At 44.4% G+C, this 19,649-nt stretch overlaps 1 protein-coding gene across 2 annotated transcripts in view; it reads right to left on the reverse strand.

Annotated features, from left to right (window-relative positions):
• Positions 1-19,649, reverse strand: part of sympk (symplekin) — a 46,007-nt gene that overhangs the window by 16,768 nt on the left and 9,590 nt on the right. For both annotated transcript variants that reach the window (XM_068019055.1, XM_068019054.1), the window contains exons 7-12: positions 16,030-16,200; positions 14,793-15,032; positions 10,828-10,979; positions 5,000-5,150; positions 2,615-2,831; positions 1,723-1,873 (exon numbers count right to left, since the gene is read on the reverse strand). In XM_068019055.1, coding sequence (XP_067875156.1) covers positions 1,723-1,873; positions 2,615-2,831; positions 5,000-5,150; positions 10,828-10,979; positions 14,793-15,032; positions 16,030-16,200 — 1,082 coding nt within the window. The remainder of the gene's footprint in view (positions 1-1,722; positions 1,874-2,614; positions 2,832-4,999; positions 5,151-10,827; positions 10,980-14,792; positions 15,033-16,029; positions 16,201-19,649) is intronic.

Genomic DNA, 19,649 nt, shown 5'->3' on the forward strand with positions numbered 1-19,649 from the left:
GTATTCCAAACCATGTTCACAATGTCAGCCTCTGTAGTGTAGAAGGTTCAAGACTTAAAAGGCCATTTCAAGCACTGACCTCAAACCACTTCTGACACATTAACACATCTGCCATTATTAGATCCAGTATTTTAAACTTTTTTCAACTATTTTTGCCTCTATTACCCTGCCTAGATGATCAGCACAAGCATTTCTTGCTCTTTCTCTCCATAAAGATATTCTTCTCAATATCTATTTTAACTAGGTTAAATTCTCCATCCCTAATTTTGTTACAGACTTTACAGCACACAATCAGGCCATTCAGTCCAACAGGTCCATACTAGTGTTTATGCTCCACATTAGGCTGTTCCCACCCTATCAGTATCTCCTTCCATGCCTTTCTCTCCTCATGTACATAACTAGCTTCCCTTTAAATGCATCTATGCTATTCAGCTCAAGTACTAATTTTCCCATCTGTTTTTACTATCCCATACCATTCAATATTATGTGGTCAGTCGAAGCTTTTCACGTAGCTTAAGCTCAGAACAAGTCTTGCTGCTTTTAGTCTTGGGAACTGGTGAGCACAGTATACAAGTGAGCTCTGTCCAGGCATAACCTCTGCAGACTTATACCCTGTGACTCCAACCCTACACATCTTTGCACTCCAGTATGTTTAATTGCCCAGTTATAAGAAAACACTTGGATTAGATAGGATTGCACAGCCGTAGCACGAAGGGCACAGAGGTTACAGGTACAGCAAGCACTTAGGAAGGCAAATATTATTGTAGCTTTTATTGAAAGCAGGTTGGAGTACAAGACGAAGAAGTCTTGCAGCAATTATATAATCTTGCTGAGTGAAAGACCACATCTAGAGTACTGTGCACAGTTTTGGTCTCCCTACCCAAGGAAGGATATAAGAACAACCAAGGTTCACTAGATTGATTCCTGGGATGACAGGGCTGCCTTATGAGGAGAGATTGGGTAGAATGGGTCTATATTGCCTGGAGCTTAGAAGAATGAGAGGTGATCTCATTGAAATGTATAAAATTTCAATCCTTAAGAGGACTTGACAGGGTGAATACTGAGCGGCTGTTTCCCGTACCAGAAAATCTAGAACTAGGACACCCTCTCAGGATAAGGGGTCGACCATTTTGCACTGAGACGAGAAGACTTTTCTCCACTCAGGAGCTTGTGAATCTTTGAAATTCTCTATCCCAGAGGGTAGAGCTGCTCAGTCGAATACATTCATAACTGAGGTTGATAGAATTTTGGGCACTGTGAGAATCAAGAAATAAGGGGATAGGGCGGGAAAGTGGAATTGAAGTAGAAATTCAGCCATGATTTTACTGATTGGTGCAGAAGGCTCAAGACGCTGTATGGTCTACTTATGCTCCCATTTTAAAAAATTCTTTCATGGGATGTGGGCATCGTTGGCAAGGCTAGCATTTGTTGCCCAACCTTAATTGCCCTTGAACGGAGTGGCTTACTAGGCCATTTCAGACAGCAGTTAAGTGTCAACTACTGTGGGTCTGCAGTCACATGTAGGCCAGACCAGGTAAGGATGGCTGATTTCCTTCCCTAAAGGACATTAGCGAACCAGATGGATTTTTTTATGTCAATTGATGATACGTTTCATGGTACCATTACTGAGACTAACTTTCAATTCCAGATTTAATTTCTTAGTCCCCACACAGAAGCAGAGAGGGGCTGAGACCACAGCCAGCTAAAAGAAAGACACAGTACCGGTCCAGCTCCGCCTCGCGCCACCGCTTTCTCTGCATTGAGGATGCGCTGCACGGCTCCAAGCTTCAGCTTGTCTATCTTATCCGCAGGCAGCTGCTGGACGACATCGCCTAGTCGGAAAACCTTCTTCCGTCCACTCTGTCCTATTGGCCTGTAAACAGCATACAACCAATCAGCTGATGGAAAAGTCCCAATCTGCCCATGTACCAGGTACTGGTAAAACATCAGGTGGCATGCCAGTTAGAACTCTGCAGGTTAGGAACAACATTACCGTCAATCTCAGGACGGTGTTGAGTTAGCTGATCTCTGCCAGGACAGCAAATGGCCTCAATGCCTCATGACTCTTAACTGGAGAAAGAACATGCCCTGAATGCAACCAATATATGGGAGGCTGGTAGTTGAATGCACTTCGATAGTGGAACGCACCCTGATCGTGTAACCAATGCACAGGAGCCCTCCATGGCCCCGTCCCACCCTATCCCTGTAACCTTCTCCAGTTCTACAACCCTCAGCTATCTGCATTCCTCTAGTGCTGGCCTCTTGCACATCCCCAATTTCCCATGTCTTTGATGGCCTTGCTTTTAGGTGCCTGGGCTCCAAGCTCTGACGTTCCCTCATGAAACCTCTCTGTCCTCCAAGTGGCTCCTTAAAACCTACTTTTGATCAAGCTTTTAGACGTGTCTACTTTGTCTATAAGTAGAGTGTCAAACTGTGTGATAACACTATGAAGCACCTTGGGACATTTTACTACGTTAAAAGGTGCTATATAAATGCAAGTTGTTGTTGAGCCTGCATGTGAACACATCCCAACAGTGCAACCAATTCATAGCCAGGTTCCTGTACAACACACCCAAATGAGTGTCTACTTCCCAAAAGTGAACTGACCACTCACCGTGACTGATTTGATGGCATAATGGGTTCTGGCCGGCGCTTTGCTTGTATCTCCTCTTCCTTTGTGGGTGGTGCAAAAGGAGCTGGTGCTCCAACAACAGAGATAGCTTGGCCATGTCGCAATGTGGAGTGGCGTCTCTTGATAACCAGCCCTTCACTTTTAACATCTTTTCCCTGTTTCAGGTCATCATCTGTCTGGAGCTTTAGTTGATCGACTCCTGAGGGAAACACAAGCGTACAGTGAGAATTGCCACCCCTCAAACCCAAATGCACCCAAACGGCTGCCATTTACCCTCCAGATTAATCCAACCAGCACTGCCACAAAAGTCTGGCAGTTTGCACCCCCAACCTGAGACTCGAGCACAAAATCCAGGCTGACACTCAAGTACAGCACACTTTCTGCATTGCAACACTAACCAAACTTCGAGAAAGCATTTCATTGGCAGTAAAGTGTTTTGAAACATCCTGAGGTCACGAAAGGTGCTGCATAAATGCAAGCCTTTCTTTTCATCCCACTTGACGACCTTCGCAGCAAACATCCCCGAATTTTTATCTTTACCCCAATTTCGACAAATAAGTGTCTCAACCAAAATCAAAATGATTTAAAGTAATGGTCTGGGCTAGAGTGACACTTCAACGTTTGTGTTCCCTATGCTCTGATCAGTCCACATTCCTGTATTATCTATTGCAAGAACAGCAGCACCTCACCACTTGACTGTGCACAGCTAGGCACTTGGCAAGCCATAGAAACACATTACTGGAGCAACAGAAGTTAAATACAGGTGGTTCTGGAATCTGTACTTGCACTGCTCCTTTTTTGTTAAATTATGAGGATGTGTGTTCTAAAACTGAAAAAAACAATTCCATGGATGCTGGAACTGTGTTTTTTTTTTTAAAAAGAGGGAAAAAAGAGGGCATTAGAAGGTCTTTTGGACTTGGCTTGTAAACAATAGTTACTGAAAGGCACCTGTTTTCAGATAAATACCCTGCAGGGGGCTTTTTTTTGGGGGGTGGGGGTGGGGAGATGTTTATAGAGAAGTGACAGGTCAAGATTTATAGGGGTCAGAAGGCTTGAGCCCAAGATATTTGGTTTTGCTTTGGACAGGCAGTTGGAGTATAGACAGTGGTTTGAAAAGCAGTTGAAGAATCAATCTGCCAAGAACAGACCCTTCAACTCAGCCTTTTCCAGCTCTTTGAAAAGCCTGCCAGTTTTTCCATCTCTTTAAGAAACCCTGAGAAGCAAGCATAAGAAATAGACTGAAACCCCTGTTGCCGCATTTCTCCTGGAAAGCCTACCCAAACTGATCTTCAACATCGCCTGAAAAGAAATGAACTATTCCAGGAAGATCCCAGTGACAGCCGTCTACACATACTTGGGATGCCAAACCAAAACAAAGCACAGCTGACATCTTTCCATATCTTCTCTCTTTTCTTCAAGAATTAGCAAGCATTTGTCTAAAATTTTCTTTTTCGTCTTTTTTTTTGTAATAGAGCTCCAAAAAGTAAATCTCAATTTTTTCAGTTAACTGGTGTGTATGTATGTATGTATGTGTGTGAGTGTGTGTGCATGTGAGGGGCTAATTTAAAAAGGGAACTTTCATATTTCAATCTGTGTGTCAATGCTTTGCTTGGTTACTGGTTACGACTTATTTTATAATAAACTGATAATTTTGTTGTTTATTAAAGAAACCTGGTTGGTGGATTTTATTCTGGGATAAAAATAAAGTCTATGATTGACCATATCGGTAACTGGGGAAAGATTTAAATATATTTTGTGACCTGTGGAGAAGTGGAACTAGAAAAACAGTGCACTCCTCCTGCCTCGGTCGTAACAGAACTCAAACAACTGATCGCTCAAAAAGCAGCCAGATTAGAATGGAGCCTTTGAGAAGAAAACTCAGGGGTATAGAACAAAAGAAAATTGCCACTTCTCTATGTTCCATGCTTGTCTCAATGACAGTGCACAGTGGTGCTGCTCCAGGGGTTGACAAAAGAACAGGATCTCGACTGGAACCCAGAAATCAGCCACTTGCCCGAATCTATATTAATGATGTACACTACCCTCTCAGTGATGGTCTGCCTACCGAAAACAGGTTTCATGCGGTCACTTAAATGATAAAGAGCTATTAGCGGGCAGGATTATTGGGAGAAAGGACTATGAAAGGACTTCCCCAGTTTCAGAGCAGAGCTTTCACCTGGTATATGGACACATACCACAGATTCCAATCAATCAAATGCACATGGCGATGTCAACGCCAAGCTGCAACATTAACCAACTAAAGTGGGAATAGGAAAACTTCAGATGGGGGTAAAACCCTCATGTGGATTAGCACCAATGAGCACTCATGGCCGATCTATCCGATGGACCCCGGCTTTTCCACATTACCTGGTCCGAGACCAGCTGATGTCATCTGTGTGGCCATGAGTCGGGCTAAGTGTTTAATTTGAGCATCTGTCCCTGCCGACTCCACCGGTGTGTAGATAGCCTGGAAGGAAGCTGGCATCACATCTGGGAGGTACACCATGCTGATCAGAACCTGAAAGACACAGAAGGTAGCTCATCGCAGGGTCTGACGCTGTACACAGCCATCAATACGAATGAAAACCTGCAGCCCTTTAAGAATTTTGCATAGAAATTACAACAGAAACAGGCCATTCAAACCAACCAGTCTGTGCTGGTGTTCTCCTCCACGCAAGCAGTATTTCCAATCCAATGTTCTCACTCCATTCCCAAATCCCTTTCAACAACCTGGATTTATACAATCTTTTTAACATAGGAAAAAACATCCCTATTCTTAAATATTGAAATGGCCTCTGCTTCAATCATTAACTCCTGCAGTAAATTTCACAGCTTCACACCATTTGTGTAAAATGATTTCTCCAGGTGTTTGTCCTAAATTTCTTGCATTTAATCTTATATATATATATATATATATATATATATAAAACCCCCTCATGGAACTATCTGTCTCTACCTACTCTGTGCCATTCCTTCTTACTTTTAAATATCTCCGTTAAATCATTATTCATTTTATCTGTTTTAATGAAAAGAAGCCCCAATTCTATCAGACTATTTGTATTTGTTTATCTTCATGCTGGGCAGCACCCTAGCGAATCTGTGCTATACTGTCTTCCACTGTCTCAACATCCTTCCTGTATCAAGGAGCCCAAAACTGCAAACTGAGGCCTTACGAGATTTAAAGTGACTCAACTTACATCGCAACTTTCATACTCTATACCTCTTGCCATAAGACCCAGTGTTCCGTTCCTTTTTAATGGTCTTATCTGCTCGAGGTGCTGCTTTTAATATGTTGCGAACCCAAACCCCCAAAATCCTCGTCATCCACCTTATAGTACAATGCTTTCTTTAAACCAAAATGTTCTTAACGACTGCACTCCATCTGTACTTTCAAAAAAAAAATCATTCTAACAGTTTTATCAACATCCCCATGCAAGCTCCTTTGGTCCTTAAGAATTATTACTCTTATTTTAATATGATCTACAAACTTGGAGACAAGCGTTTCTATCCCTGCATCCAAATCACTGAAATACACAGTAAATAGAGGCAGTCTCACTCTAGAACCCCGTAGAACACCACGAACTGCTTCCAAACACTCAGAAACTCCCCTTAATCCTACTCTGTTTCATCCCTTCTGATCCAGTCAGTCAGACAGCCTCCCCCTAATTCCATAGTTTCTTGTGCAGTGTAATGCAACAGGATTTCGGAAAATCCATGTACACTATATCCAGCTTCATTTGCTTCAGAGTCCCCCATCTTGTGTTATAAAAATGCCATGAACCCCCTTATAACACAATGCAAGTATTATTTTCTGTATAAAATTAGTTATATAATTAAATATATATATTTATTATTTTTGACTTAATGTGAAACTTGTTGCTGGTCGTAAGCAACAATTCAGACAAGATGTGGAAATCTGAAGGACTAGATATGCAGTAGGAGGATTCACTCCACTCAATTCACCAGATCCACAATTAAGTTATGAGGGAGTTTTCAGGCAAAAAAAGGACTCTGAACGCAAAATTGCGATTGGGAACTGTGTTGGTTCTTTGTGTTGGTGAGTGGAGAAAAACGGGTGTTCCCAAACAGAGGCATGCCAGAAGGTTTCAAGGTGTCTGGTAAAAAAAAAAGGCTGCTACAAAGTGAAGCTGGAACTTTATATCAGTGATGCTGCCACCCAGTGACTCTCCTGGGGACTGCAGCTATCAAGATTTCACATTGAACCAAGTTTCAATCTCTGGTTTACTCACGGTAACAGAGGCCCCAAGTGTTCCTCAGCCTGAACAACACAGAGGTACAGAACCAATCTGCAGACAATTCCCCTTTAGATAGCAGCTGATACGATTGGGTCTGGTGGACAAGGAGCAGATTAAACTGCCGCTCAGGTTCATTGTTTATATTATGTTTCTCAATGTCACACCTGATACTTTCTGTCTCTACTGCAAAATGCTTGCAACAGAACATCGGGAATTACAGGCAGAGAGTGATGAAAATCTCTTTCGCACAATTGTTCAATCTTCTGAATATAAAGAAAAGCAGATGAAGAGCCTCTAAACCCAATGACCCCTTAGAAATATTAAAAGCAATGACATACTCAGGAAAGCTCCATACAAAGAAAGGAAACATGCGGAGAGTGGCTGAAGCAAGAAATTGAACTTCCAGGAACTGTGACAATTAAAGACACCAGTACAATGATTCAGAGCTGGGACAGTGCAATGAGAGATCAATAGTTCCAATAAATCAGTGTCAAGAAACAAATACAGGATCTGAATCTGGATTCCAAACTTGATCCTTGACAGGCAGACTCTGTTAACCTAACTGCAAAGAGTTTATACGCACGTTGACAGAACCCCCCCACCAAACATGTCCAAGTGTGCCACTGGAGTTTACGCAGTGTTAGCTGTGACTCAGTTGGTAGCACTCTTGCCTGAGTCACAAGGTTCCGTGTTCAGGTCCCACTCAAGAGCTTGAGCACAAAAATCAAGGTCAACACTCCAGCGCAGTACTGAGGGAGTGCTGCACTGTCCGAGGTGCCGTCTTTTGGATGAGACATTAAACTGAGGCCCCACCTGCCTGCTCGGGTGGATATAAAAGATTCCAGGGCACTAGTTTGAAGAGGAGCAGGGAAGTTCTCACCGGTGTCCTGGCCAATATTTATGCCTCAATCAACATCACTAAAACAGATTATTTGGTCATTAAACACATTGCTGTTTGTTGGAGCTTGCTTTGCGCATACCAGCTGCCACACTTCCTGCATTACAACAGTGAGTACACTTCAAAAAAGTACTTAATTGGCTGCAAAGTGCTTTGATATATCTGGTGGGCATGAAAGGCGCTATATAAATCCAAGTCTGCCTTTCTTCTTTTCTGTCTTTCAGGGTAGCGGGGCCATTTCCCAGTATTGAGCACTGGGGTGGCTCTCACTGGTTCAGTCTCCAGTAATGTCTCCAGCGGCTTTCCTCCCGAGTCTCTGAGTTTCCTCTTTAGCCATAAGATGGAACATTAGCACAGTGGATGGGTAATGGCAGGGTGTCAGCCACCATGATGTTCTTAATGTTTAAATCCAGTGCCTTTTACCAGGCTCACTCACTCACCTATGACATGGGAAATACACAGCCCTGTGTCAGGGGGTTTAGCGGAGGTATTCTCACCCTGCGATTCATTTTTCCCTCCCAGTTACTCGATCACAGTTTGCTTTTACCCAGAGTCTTGACTCCGAAACAAGTTCTGTACTAGCTGCACAGAATTATTTTTTCGCCATTTAAATATTTAGCAATTTCCACATTAATTAAAGATTCCAAAATGCATCCTCCCATAGATGTTAAACTAATTGGCCTCTAAATAACTGGGTTAGCTGTCTCCCGTTTTGAAAACAGATATTACATTGGCCACTCTGCGCTCCTCCACAGCCACTCTAAATAGAGCCCCAAAATATATTTCCTAGGGCCTCCGCTATTTCTTCCCCCAATTCCCTTAGGATCCTTATGTGTAACCTGTCAGGTCCTGGCAGTTTGTGCTTCAAATTAAATAACTTCTCTTAATACTTTCCTTTTATTTATTAAGGAATCGCTCATCTTGCTTTTAACCAATTCAGGACCTTGCTCGTCCCCAATATCCTTCTCTTTAGCAAATACATGGGTTGAAGGCTGTATTGGTGAGAGGTCTTAGGAACATAGGAACGGGAGGAGGCCATGTAGCCCTTCAAGTCTGTTCCGCCATTAAATCAGATCATGGCTGATCTGTGACCTAACTCCATAGACCCACTTTTGTCCCATATCGCAATGCGTTTGGTGAACAAAAATATATCAATCTCAGATATAAAATTAACAACTGATCTAGCATCAACTGTCGCTTGTAGAAGAGAGTTCCAAAATATTACCACCCTTTTGTGTGTTGACATGTTTCTCATCTTCACTCCTGAAAGGTTTGGCTCTAATTTTTAGACTAAGTCCCCGAGTCCTCGACTCCCCAAACAGTGGAAAAAGTTCTATCTTTTTTTAAAAATTCATTCATGGGCTGTGGGCGACGCTGGCTAGGCCAGCATTTATTACCCATCCCCAATTGCCCTGGAGAAGATGGTGGTGAGCTGCTTTCTTGAACCGCTGCAGTCCAGGTGATGTATGTACATCCACAGTGCTGTTAGGAAGGGAGCTCCAGGATTTTGACCCAGCGACAGTGAAGAAGAGCGATATAGTTCCCAAGTCAGGATGGTGTGAGACTTGGATGGGAACTTGCAGGTGGTGCTGTTGCCATGCACTTGCTGCCCTTGTCCTTCGAGGTGGTAGAGGCCACAGTTTGGAAGGTGCTGTCGAAGGACCCTTGGTGCATTGCTGCAGTGCATCTTGTAGATGGTACACACTGCTGCCACTGTGCGTCGGTGGTGGAGGGAATGAATGTTTGTGGATGGGGTGCCAATCAAGCGGGCTGCTTTGTCCTGGATGGTGTCGAGTTTCTTGAATGTTGTTGGAGCTGCACCCATCCAGGCAAGTGGAGAGTATTCCATCACACTCCTGACTTGTGCCTTTTAGATGGTGGACAGGCTTTGGGGAGTCAGGAGGTGAGTTACTTGCCGCAGGATTTCTAGCCTCTGACTTGTTCTTGTAGCCAGGGTATTTATATGGCTACTCCTAAAGCGTGGCTGCCCGAACCCAACTAGACCCGACACGTGTCGGGCTCGGGTCGGGTCTCTCTACGGGTCCAGCATTCGGGCTCAGGTGGGGTCGAGCTGGAAGTGGACACTGCTGCCTTGCTCCAGGAAGTAATATTCAATTGAACATTCAGGTCAAGGCAGGAAACCTGCAGTCTGGACTCCACACTCTGAAGTGAGCGTCTCTATGACATCATCGCACTCATGCTGTAGCTTCAATGCATCCAAAAGTGATTCTACACTACAGTGCACTATGGATGCTCGTCTGTGAAAGTTTGGGGTGCGGGGGTGGGCCGGGGGTGGTTGGCGTGCCTTTGGTTCCTGGTGACAAGATCAAGCTCAGATTCCCAACTCCATCTGCATGATTCTGCAGGAATAGCCTGCTGCCGGAACGGATGAACAGAATCACAACATTTTGACAAGGTACAGCACAATATCCTGTTTGATATCATTAACGTTATTATGGTAGTCGGGTGGGGTCGGGCGCAGGAAAAAATTCAAGGACTCGGGCCCGGGTCAGGTTCAGGTTGGATATGGTCGGGCCGGGCCCGGGTTTCAATTTTATACCCGAGCAGCACTTTAGCTACTCCAGTTCAGTTTCTGGTCAATGGTAACCCCCAGGAAGTTGACAATTCCCTTTAATAGCATAGAAATTTTGATCATTTCACACCTTAATCTCCTAATTTACAAGGTATACAACCTAATTTACGCAATCTCTCTTTATAAGTCCAGATATCATTTTAGTAAATCTACGATAAGCCAGAATGAGTTGAATGTCTTTCCTCAGCTGTGTCCATCCTGCAATTGTGACCCATTCAAATCAGAGACGTGCTACATTTGAACAGCACCCAAGGTCAGAGCTGCAGAAAATGAATCATGCAACATAGAGCAATAAATACAGGGTATCCTTTTCAACAAAACTTTCCTGAAAGGAGCAAAGAAGGTTTTGCCCTTGACAGTAGGTTTGCTGACGTAACGCTCCATGAGATCAAGCAACCCCGGACGAGCACAGCTTCAGTCACGGTGGCCTAGTTAATCCAAAACTCACCAGATTTGCCACGTTCTCTGGCGAGAGCAGTGGCATTAGAAACTGGGCTGTGACATCAATGGCAGACTGCGTGCTCTGGGATGATGATGGTTTAGGAGCAGAAGCAGCTGCTTGCTCGAGATCCTTGTCTTCATCATCCTCCCCTAGTGGCTCTGTCAGGAAAACAAACATCAGTCAATAGACACAGCACTTAACCAAAAAATACTACAGATGCTGGAAATCTGAAACAAAAAACAGAAAATGCGGGAAATACTCAACAGGTCTGGCAGCATCTGTGGACAGAAAAGAAAAGTTAACGTTTCAGGTCAATGACCTTTAATCAGAACTGGCAAAGGTTAGCAATGTAATAGGCTTTGAGCAAGTGAAAGGGGGAAGAACAACAAAGGGAAGGTCTGTGACAGGCTGGAGGGCACCAGCCATTAAATGACAGAAGGTTTCATTGTACAATGCCAAGTAAAGAAACAAATGATGTGTCTGGATGAGGTGTAGATGGCAGCGTAGCAGCATCCGAACATAAAGTAAAGGGATTAAGAAAGCAACAGGTGGAGGGAAACCTGCAAAAAAAAGAGAAAAAAGGGGAGGGAAAAAGGGGCAGAGGTTACGATCCAAAATTGAACTCAATGTTGAGTCCAGAAAGCTGTAAAGTGCCATGTTGAAAGATGAGATGCTGTTCCTTATGCTTGCATTGAGCTTCATTGAACACTGTAGCAGGTCAAGGGCAGAAAGGTCAGAATGGGAGCAAGGTGGAGAATGAGAATGACAAGCAACAGTGTTCCAACAAAGATCAACGCAAGCTCAAGGAACAGCACCTCATCTTTCGTCTGGGCACTTTACAGCCTTCCAGACTCAACATCGAGTTCAACAATTTTAGATCATAACCTCTGCCCCCTTTATTTTTCTCTTTTTTTTTTGTTCCCCCTTTTTTTCTTAATCCCTTTATTTTGCGTTCGGATGGCTGCTATTCTGCCATCTATACGTCATCCAGATACATCTTTTGTTTCTTTACTTGTCCCATTACCACTCCCTTTGGCTTTGTAACACGAAACCTCGTCATTTAATCTCTCCTGCCCTCCACCCTATCACAGACCTTCCACTTTGTTCTTCTTTCTCTCCCCCCACCCCTTTTCACTTACTCAAAAGCTATTACATTTCTAACGAAAGGCCATCGACCCGAAACGTTGACTGTTTTTCTCTTCGCAGATGCGGCCAGACCTGCTGAGTACTGCCAGCATTTTCTGCTTTTATTACAGCACTTAAACATCTGCACACAAAAAGCAACAATCAAAGCCTCAGCAGTGGCTCCGTAGGTAGCACTATCGCCTCAGACAAAGGTTCAATTCCCACTCCAGAGACCCGAGCACAAAATCCAGACTGGCACTCCAGTGCAGATCTGAGGGAGTGCTGCACTGTTCAAGGTGTCATCTTTTGGATATTAAACCAAACCCCCATCAGCCCTCTCAACATTTACCAATATTACCTCATTCCCGTTTGCTGTGCTCAAATTGGTTGCCATGTTTCCTGCATTACAACAGTGGGGACACTTCAAAAAGTACTTCATTGGCTGTAAAGTAATGAGATATCCTGAAAGGTGCTGTTTACATGCAAGTCTTCCTTTCTTCTTTCACCCTGAATCTGAGTCTTGGCTCTGTTTGACTAAAAGTCTGGGGGTAAACCAGAAACATCATAATTGAGCTCATCTCAAGGGTTAGAAATGGCAGAAGACAAAAAAAAAAACTTGTGAGTGCTGCTGGAGGGCACAGAGTGTGAAGAAGGGAGTTTGGTAAGGAGGGGAACTATATATTAAGAAATAAAATAAATTTGACTGCATTAAGAGCTGCTTGGAGTGCAGAGTGTGTAAAATGGGAGTTTGGTGCGTTAGGGAGGGGCTCCTTTCTTTCTTTCACCTTTTTTCAGCCTCCAGTAGCTGCCTCTCTCTTTGGTGCAGGGGAAGAAGCTGATTGGTGACTCACTGGTAAGTTATGCTACTTTTCATTGTAATAAAGTTTTCAAAGTTACGGTATGGCAGGTCAGCTTGGCCAAGTGGAATGTACATCCTGCGGTATGTGGGAAGTCATGGACGCACCACATGTCCTACTTGAAAACATCTGCGGGAAGTGTCACCGGCTGCAGAAGCTTGAGCTCTGGGTTTCGGAACTTGAGCAGAGGCTGGAGTCACTGTCGTGCATCTGCGAGGTAGAGGACTACGTGGATAGCACGGTTAGCGAGGTGGTCACACCGCAAATCAGGAGCACGCAGACAGACAGGAAATGGGTGATCGCCAGGCAGTCTAAGAGAACCAGGCAGGCAGTGCAGGAGTCCCCTGAGTCTATCTTGTTTGCAAATCAGTTTTCCATTTTGGATAATGGTGAGGGCGATGGCTCCTCAGGGGAGTGCAACCAGAGCAAAGTCCGTGGCACCACGGATGGCTCAGCTGCACAGGAGGGAAGAAGAGTGAAAGAGCAATAGTAATAGGGGATTCGATAGTCAGGGTATTATACAGGCGCTTCTGCGGCAGTAAACGCGACTCCAAGATGTTGTGTGCCTCCCTGGTGCCAGGGTCAAGGATATCATGGAGTGGCTGCAGGACATCCTTCTGCGGGAGGGTGAACAGCCTGAGGTCGTGGTCCACATTGGGACCTATGACATAAGTAGGAAAAGGGACGAAGTACTGAAAGCAGAGGTAATATACTGGTATGGATTAAGGATTAGTTAACAGGCAGAAAGCAGAGAGTAGGAATTAACAGGTCATTCTTGCATTGGCAGGTTGTGACTAGTGAAATACTGCAGGGATCAGTGCTTGGGCCTCAGCTGGTCACAATATACATCAATGATTTGGATGTGGGGACCAAATGTAGTATTTCCAAGTTCGCAGATGACACAAAATTAGGTGGGAATGTGTGTTGTGAGGATGATGCAAAGCGGCTTCAAGGGGATTTGGACAGACTTAGTGAGTGGGCAAGAATGTGACAGATGGAATATAATGTGGAAAAATGTGAGGTTATCCACTTTGCTAGGAGGCACAGATGTGCAGAGTATTTTTTAAAATGGTGAGATTAGAAAGTGTAGATGTACAAGGGGACCTGGGTGTCCTTGTCAATAAGTCACTGAAAGCTAACATGCAGGTGTAGCAAGCAATTAAAGCAAATGGTATGCTGGCCTGCATTGCAAGAGGATTTGAGTACAGGAGTAGCAAAGTCTTGCTTCAGGTGTATAGAAGCTTGGTTAAACTGCACCTGGAGTAGTGTGTGCAGTTTCGGACCCCTTATCTTAGAGAGGATATTATTGCCATTGAGGGAGTGTAATGAAGGTTCACCAAACTTGTTCCCGGGATGGCAAGACTGACCTATGAAGAGAGACTGGGGAAACTGGGCCTGTATTCTCTGGAGTTTCGAAGAATGAGGGGTGATCTCATTGAAACCTACAAAATACTTAAAGGGATAGACAGGGTAGTTGCAGCTAAGATGTTCCCCCTGGTTGTGGAGTCTAGAACCAGGGGACACAATTTCAAAATAAGGGGGAAGCTACTTAGGACAGATGAGGAGAAATTTCTTTACTCAGAGGGTTGTGAATCTTTGGAATTCTCTACCACAGAGGGCTGTGGAAGCTCAGTCATTGAGTATGTTTAAAGCAGAGATTGACAGATTTCTAAATACCAATGATACAAAGGGGTATGAGGATAATGTGGGAAAAAGGCATTGCAGTGGATGATCAGCCATGATCGTATTGAATGGCAGGGCAGGTTCGATGGGCTGAATGGCCTACTCCTGCTCCTATGTACCTTCAAAATGCTTAAGGAAGCAGATACTGATGGGATTTTGGAATTTTTAAACTGGAAGTCAATCATGATCTCTGACAATGCCACAATAGTAATCTGCCTATTATAAAATGCACCACCTTTCAGGATGAAACCATTACTGCGGAGGTGCGTCACATTGAGGTATTCCAGTGTCAAACAGCCCCCTTACCGATTTTGATTTTCTTCATGCCCTGGTCAGTCTCTTCTCGGTGCCGTTTCCTCGCGTCCTTCAGGTTGGGCATGTTGCGGACGATCTCCTGCTGCTGCGTACCGAGATCCAGCAGCAGCGTGGTGATCTGGGCGTGGAACTCGAAGGAGGATGGATGCTTTAGCACGCTCAGCAAGTGCAGCTTCAAGTTCTTCCGCACACTGCTGACCTGAGACTTTGCCAGTGTTGGGGGAAGATTGGCTGAAATCAAAAGCAGGCTAATGAGAAACTAAGCTTTTCCTCGGGGTGGGGGCGGGGAGGGGAGGGGCGAGCATGGGGTAGAGCACAGCGCGGCTCAGGCCACTGCTCACTCGCTTTCCCCTGGCCACGGTGCCCTGGGCGTTCACCCATGTCACCTGCCTGTAAGGCCGGCCATGCCTCACAGACTCCCTGGAAAATTCTGCAGATCTTTTGAGCACATTCTAGGCATGTGAATCCAGGAGCCCAGTGAACACCAGCTTTGAATCAGATAGAGCTGATGCTGAGGCTGCCAGCACACATCGGAGGTGGCCAAAAGGCAAAAAAAGTCAAATATCCCTAAGTAGAGATTCATAAGCTGGTGCCAATATAGGAAAACATGCCTCTTGACTCCAGACACGAACAAAATTAAGGAACCCACTTTGGCAAATTTGTCGACTTTCAAAAGAAAATCCACGAGAGCCTAAAATAAGTTTGAAGCCTGGTTTCTTGCTAAGCTTCCCCAACAAGTACAAGAAAGTTGAGCATTTTGAATGGAGTCAGCTTTTGCCTAGAGTGTAGCACTCTCACCTCAGAAATCAGAAGGTTCTGGGTTCAAGTCGCAGCCTATAACTTTGGCTGACATGCCAGCGCAGCACTGACAGAGTGCTGCACTGTCGGAGATGCCATCCTTTGAACGAGACATTAAACCGAGGCTCTGTCTGCTCTGACAGATGGACATAAAAGATCTCATGATACTATTTGAAGAGGAGCAGGGGAATACTCCCAGATGTCCTGGCCAATATTTATCCCTCAGTCAACATCACATAAAAAAAAATTACCTGATCATCATCACATTGCTATTTGTGGGAGCTTGCTTTATGCAAACTGATTGCTGCATTTCCTATATCACAACAGTGGCTTAATTTCAGAAGTATTTCATTGTTTGTAAAGCTTGTTGGAATATCTTGAGGTCAAGAAAGGACAATATAATCGTAAGTCTTTCTTTAAATGTCCTCACCATGAAGGGTCTCATATGCCTGAATGACCTCAGACATGTACATGGGACGTTGCTTAGCAATGGTTGCCAAGGAGCCCAGTGCGGCAGTCAAGTTGATACTGGAAATGGCAGGATGTACCATGAATTTCAGGAGTTGATCCAATGCCATTTTACCCTCTTCCTGAAGACTGCCTGGAAAAGAAGATCACAATGCATCAGCTCCATAGTTGGGAGACCGGTCGTTACACATGCTCATTTTACAAACTTGCAACTCAAAGTATGAATTTGCAGTGTTGAAATCCAGTGGTTCAGAATGGTCAGCAATGATGGATATATTCTCTAAACGATGGATGCACCAGTCCTCTACCCCTAATGCCTCCTGCCCGCCACAAAATTGATTCCCAAAGAAATAGCATTCTACCTGCACCCAAGACAAGGGTTACAAACACCAAAGTGTTCCAGCAGGTGGGCCAATAAATAGAGGGCACAGATTTAAGACAATTGGTAAAAAGAAACAGGGGGGGCAGGGAAGGAGATGAGTATTGCTTTTTTCTTTAAACGCAGTGGGTTATGATCTGGAATGCGCTGCCTGAAAACTGGGGGAAGCAGATTCAATAGTAACTTCAGAAAGAGAATTGGGAAGTTACCCAAAGAGGAAAAAAAAATTGCAGGTCATAGAGAGATACAGCACTGAAACAGGCCCTTCGGCCCACCGAGTCTGTGCCGACGATCAAACACCCATTTTTACTAATCCTACATTAATCCCATATTCCCTACCACATCCCCACCTTCCCTCAATTCTCCTACCACCTACCTACACTAGGGGCAATTTACAATGGCTAATTTGCCCATCAACCTGCAAGTCTTTGGCTGTGGGAGGAAACTGGAGCACCCGGCGGAAATCCACAGGGTCACAGGGAGAACTTGCAAACTCCGCACACGCAGTACCCAGAACTGAACCCGGGTCGCTGGAGCTGTGAGGCTGCGGTGTTAACCACTGCGCCGTCCTGTGCCGTCTATGGAGATAGGGCAAGAGTGGGATTAACTGGACAGCAAAGATGACTGAGGGGAGATCTGACAGAGGTGTACAAGATTATGACAAGTTTAGATAAGGTAAACAAAAAAAAAAACCTGTTCCCATTAGCTAATGGTACAAGGACTAGGGGACACAGATTTAAGGGTTTGGACAAGAGATGCAGGAGGAACATGAGGAAGAATTTTTTCTTACGCAGCAAGTGGCAATGATCTGGAAGTTGCTGCCTACGAGGGTGGTGGAAGTGGAGACAATGAATGATTTCAATATCAAATTGGATGGGCACTTGAGGGAAATAAACTTGCAGGACTAAGGGGATAGAGCGGGGGAATGGGACTGATTGGATTGTTCTACACAGAGCTGGCATAGACTCGATGGGCCAACAGACCTCCTGTGCTGTATTTACTGCATGATTCTTTCAAAGAGTCAGCACAGGCATGAACAGGCTGTATGGCCTCCTCCTGAGCTGCAAGATTCTATTCTATTAATGTGCCACTGAAGCACATATTACATTTTGTTAAGAAAAATAAGTTCACATATGACTTAGAAAAAACAAATCTAAATGGGGTAAAGGAGCAAAGGAATCTGGGAGCATAAACATACGAATCACAAATTGCGAGGCAGGTCAATAAACCATTACAAAAACAAACTAAGCAATAGGGCTTATTTCTAGCAGGATAGAAATTAAAAGTAGAGAAATACGGGCGGCGCAGTGGTTAGCACCGCAGCCTCACAGCTCCAGCGACCCGGGTTCAATTCTGGGTACTGCCTGTGTGGAGTTTGCAAGTTCTCTGTGTCTGCGTGGGTTTTCGCCGGGTACTCCGGTTTCCTCCCACCACCAAAGACTTGCAGGTTGATAGGTAAATTGGCCATTATAAATTGCCCCTAGTATAGGTAGGTGGTAGGGGAATATAAGGACAGGTGGGGATGTGGTAGGAATATGGGATTATTGTAGGATTAGTATAAGTGGGTGGTTGATGGTCGGCACAGACTCGGTGGGCCGAAGGGCCTGTTTCAGTGCTGTATTTTTAAATAAATAAATAAAAAGTTATGCTAAACGTGTACTGAACCTCGGTTAGACCACACTTGGGAGTAAAGCATGCAGTTCTGGTCACCATATTATCAAAAGGATATGGAGGCACTGGGAAGGGTGCAAAAAAGATTTACAAGGATGATACCAGAAATATTAGTTTATACGTATCAGGAAAGGATGAACAGGATGAGTCTCTTCTCTCTTGAAAAGACAAGGCTGAGGGGTGACCTATTAGAGGTTTTTAAAATGATGCAAGGTTTTGAAAGAGTGGATACAGAAAGAGTGTTTCTGCTTGTGGGGACGAGCAAAACTAGAAGCCATCAATATGAGATAGTCACCAAGAAATCAAATAGGAAATTTCGAACAAAACCTTTACCCAGATAATGAGGAGAATGTGGAACTCGCTACCACTGGGAGTGGTTGAGGTGAATAGTATAGATGCATTTAAGGGGAAGCTCGATCAGCACGAGGGAGAAGGGAATAGATAGTTATGATATCGTTAGATGAGGAAGGATGGGAGGAGGCAAGTGGAGCATAAATGCCAGCATGGACAAGTTTGGCCAAATGGCCTGTTTCTGTGCTGTAAATTCGATGTAATTCTATGTAATCCACACAAGAGACCCGAGTGTTAGTACCATCCCCAGACACTAATTCTAAATCATGCATCACCCGGAAGATAAGGGAACCAAAGCCAGGGCTCCTTGGCTCATGAGGGAGATAGCGAATATGAAGAAACAAAAGCGTGTATGAAGCATGTCAGGTGAATTCTTCAAGCAAAAACCAAGCCAAATACAATAAGTTGAGAGGGGAAGGGAAGAGAAAAATAAGACTGGCAGACAGAATATGAGAATAGGATGGCAGTTAACATAAAAGGGAACCTCAAAATCTTTACCAGCATGTAAATAGTAAGCGGGTAGTAAGAGGTGGGGCGGGGCCAATTAGGGACAAAGAGGATGATATATGCTTCGAGGCACAGGACAAGACTCAAATACTTAAAAGTACTTTGTATCGGTATTTCCTAAAGAAGATGTTGACAAAATACCCCTAGAAGCTGAGATGATGGAGGTAATGGATGGGATGAAAATTGATGGGAAGGATGCACTGGAAAGGCTGGCTATGGTTTGAGTAGATAAGTCACCTGGTCTGGATGGCTTGTATCCCAGGTTGTGAAAGGAAGTGGGAGTAGAGACAATAGAGCAGCTTACCATAACCTTCCAATCTTCCCTAGATACAGGGGAGATGCCAGAGGATTGGAGAGTGGCACATGTGGCACTCTTGTTTAAGAAAGGGTGTAAGGACATTTCTAGTAACTACAGGCTGGTCAGTTTAACATCAGTGGTGGGTCAGGTTTTAGAAAGAAATTAGTCTCAATAAAGAAGTAGCACTTGAAAAATTGGACTGAAAGTTGATAAATCCACCAGATGACCTACATCCCAGAGTATTGAAGGAGGTAGCTAAAGAGACAGTGGATGCATTGGTGGTTATCTTTCAAAATTCGAGATTCTGGAAGGGTTCCTACAGACTGGAAAGTAGCAAATGTAACCCCACTAATGAAGAAGGGAGCGAGAGAGAAAA

The sequence above is a fragment of the Heterodontus francisci genome, chromosome 40, assembly GCF_036365525.1.
Source record: "Heterodontus francisci isolate sHetFra1 chromosome 40, sHetFra1.hap1, whole genome shotgun sequence".
NCBI classification, from domain to species: Eukaryota; Metazoa; Chordata; class Chondrichthyes; order Heterodontiformes; family Heterodontidae; genus Heterodontus; species Heterodontus francisci.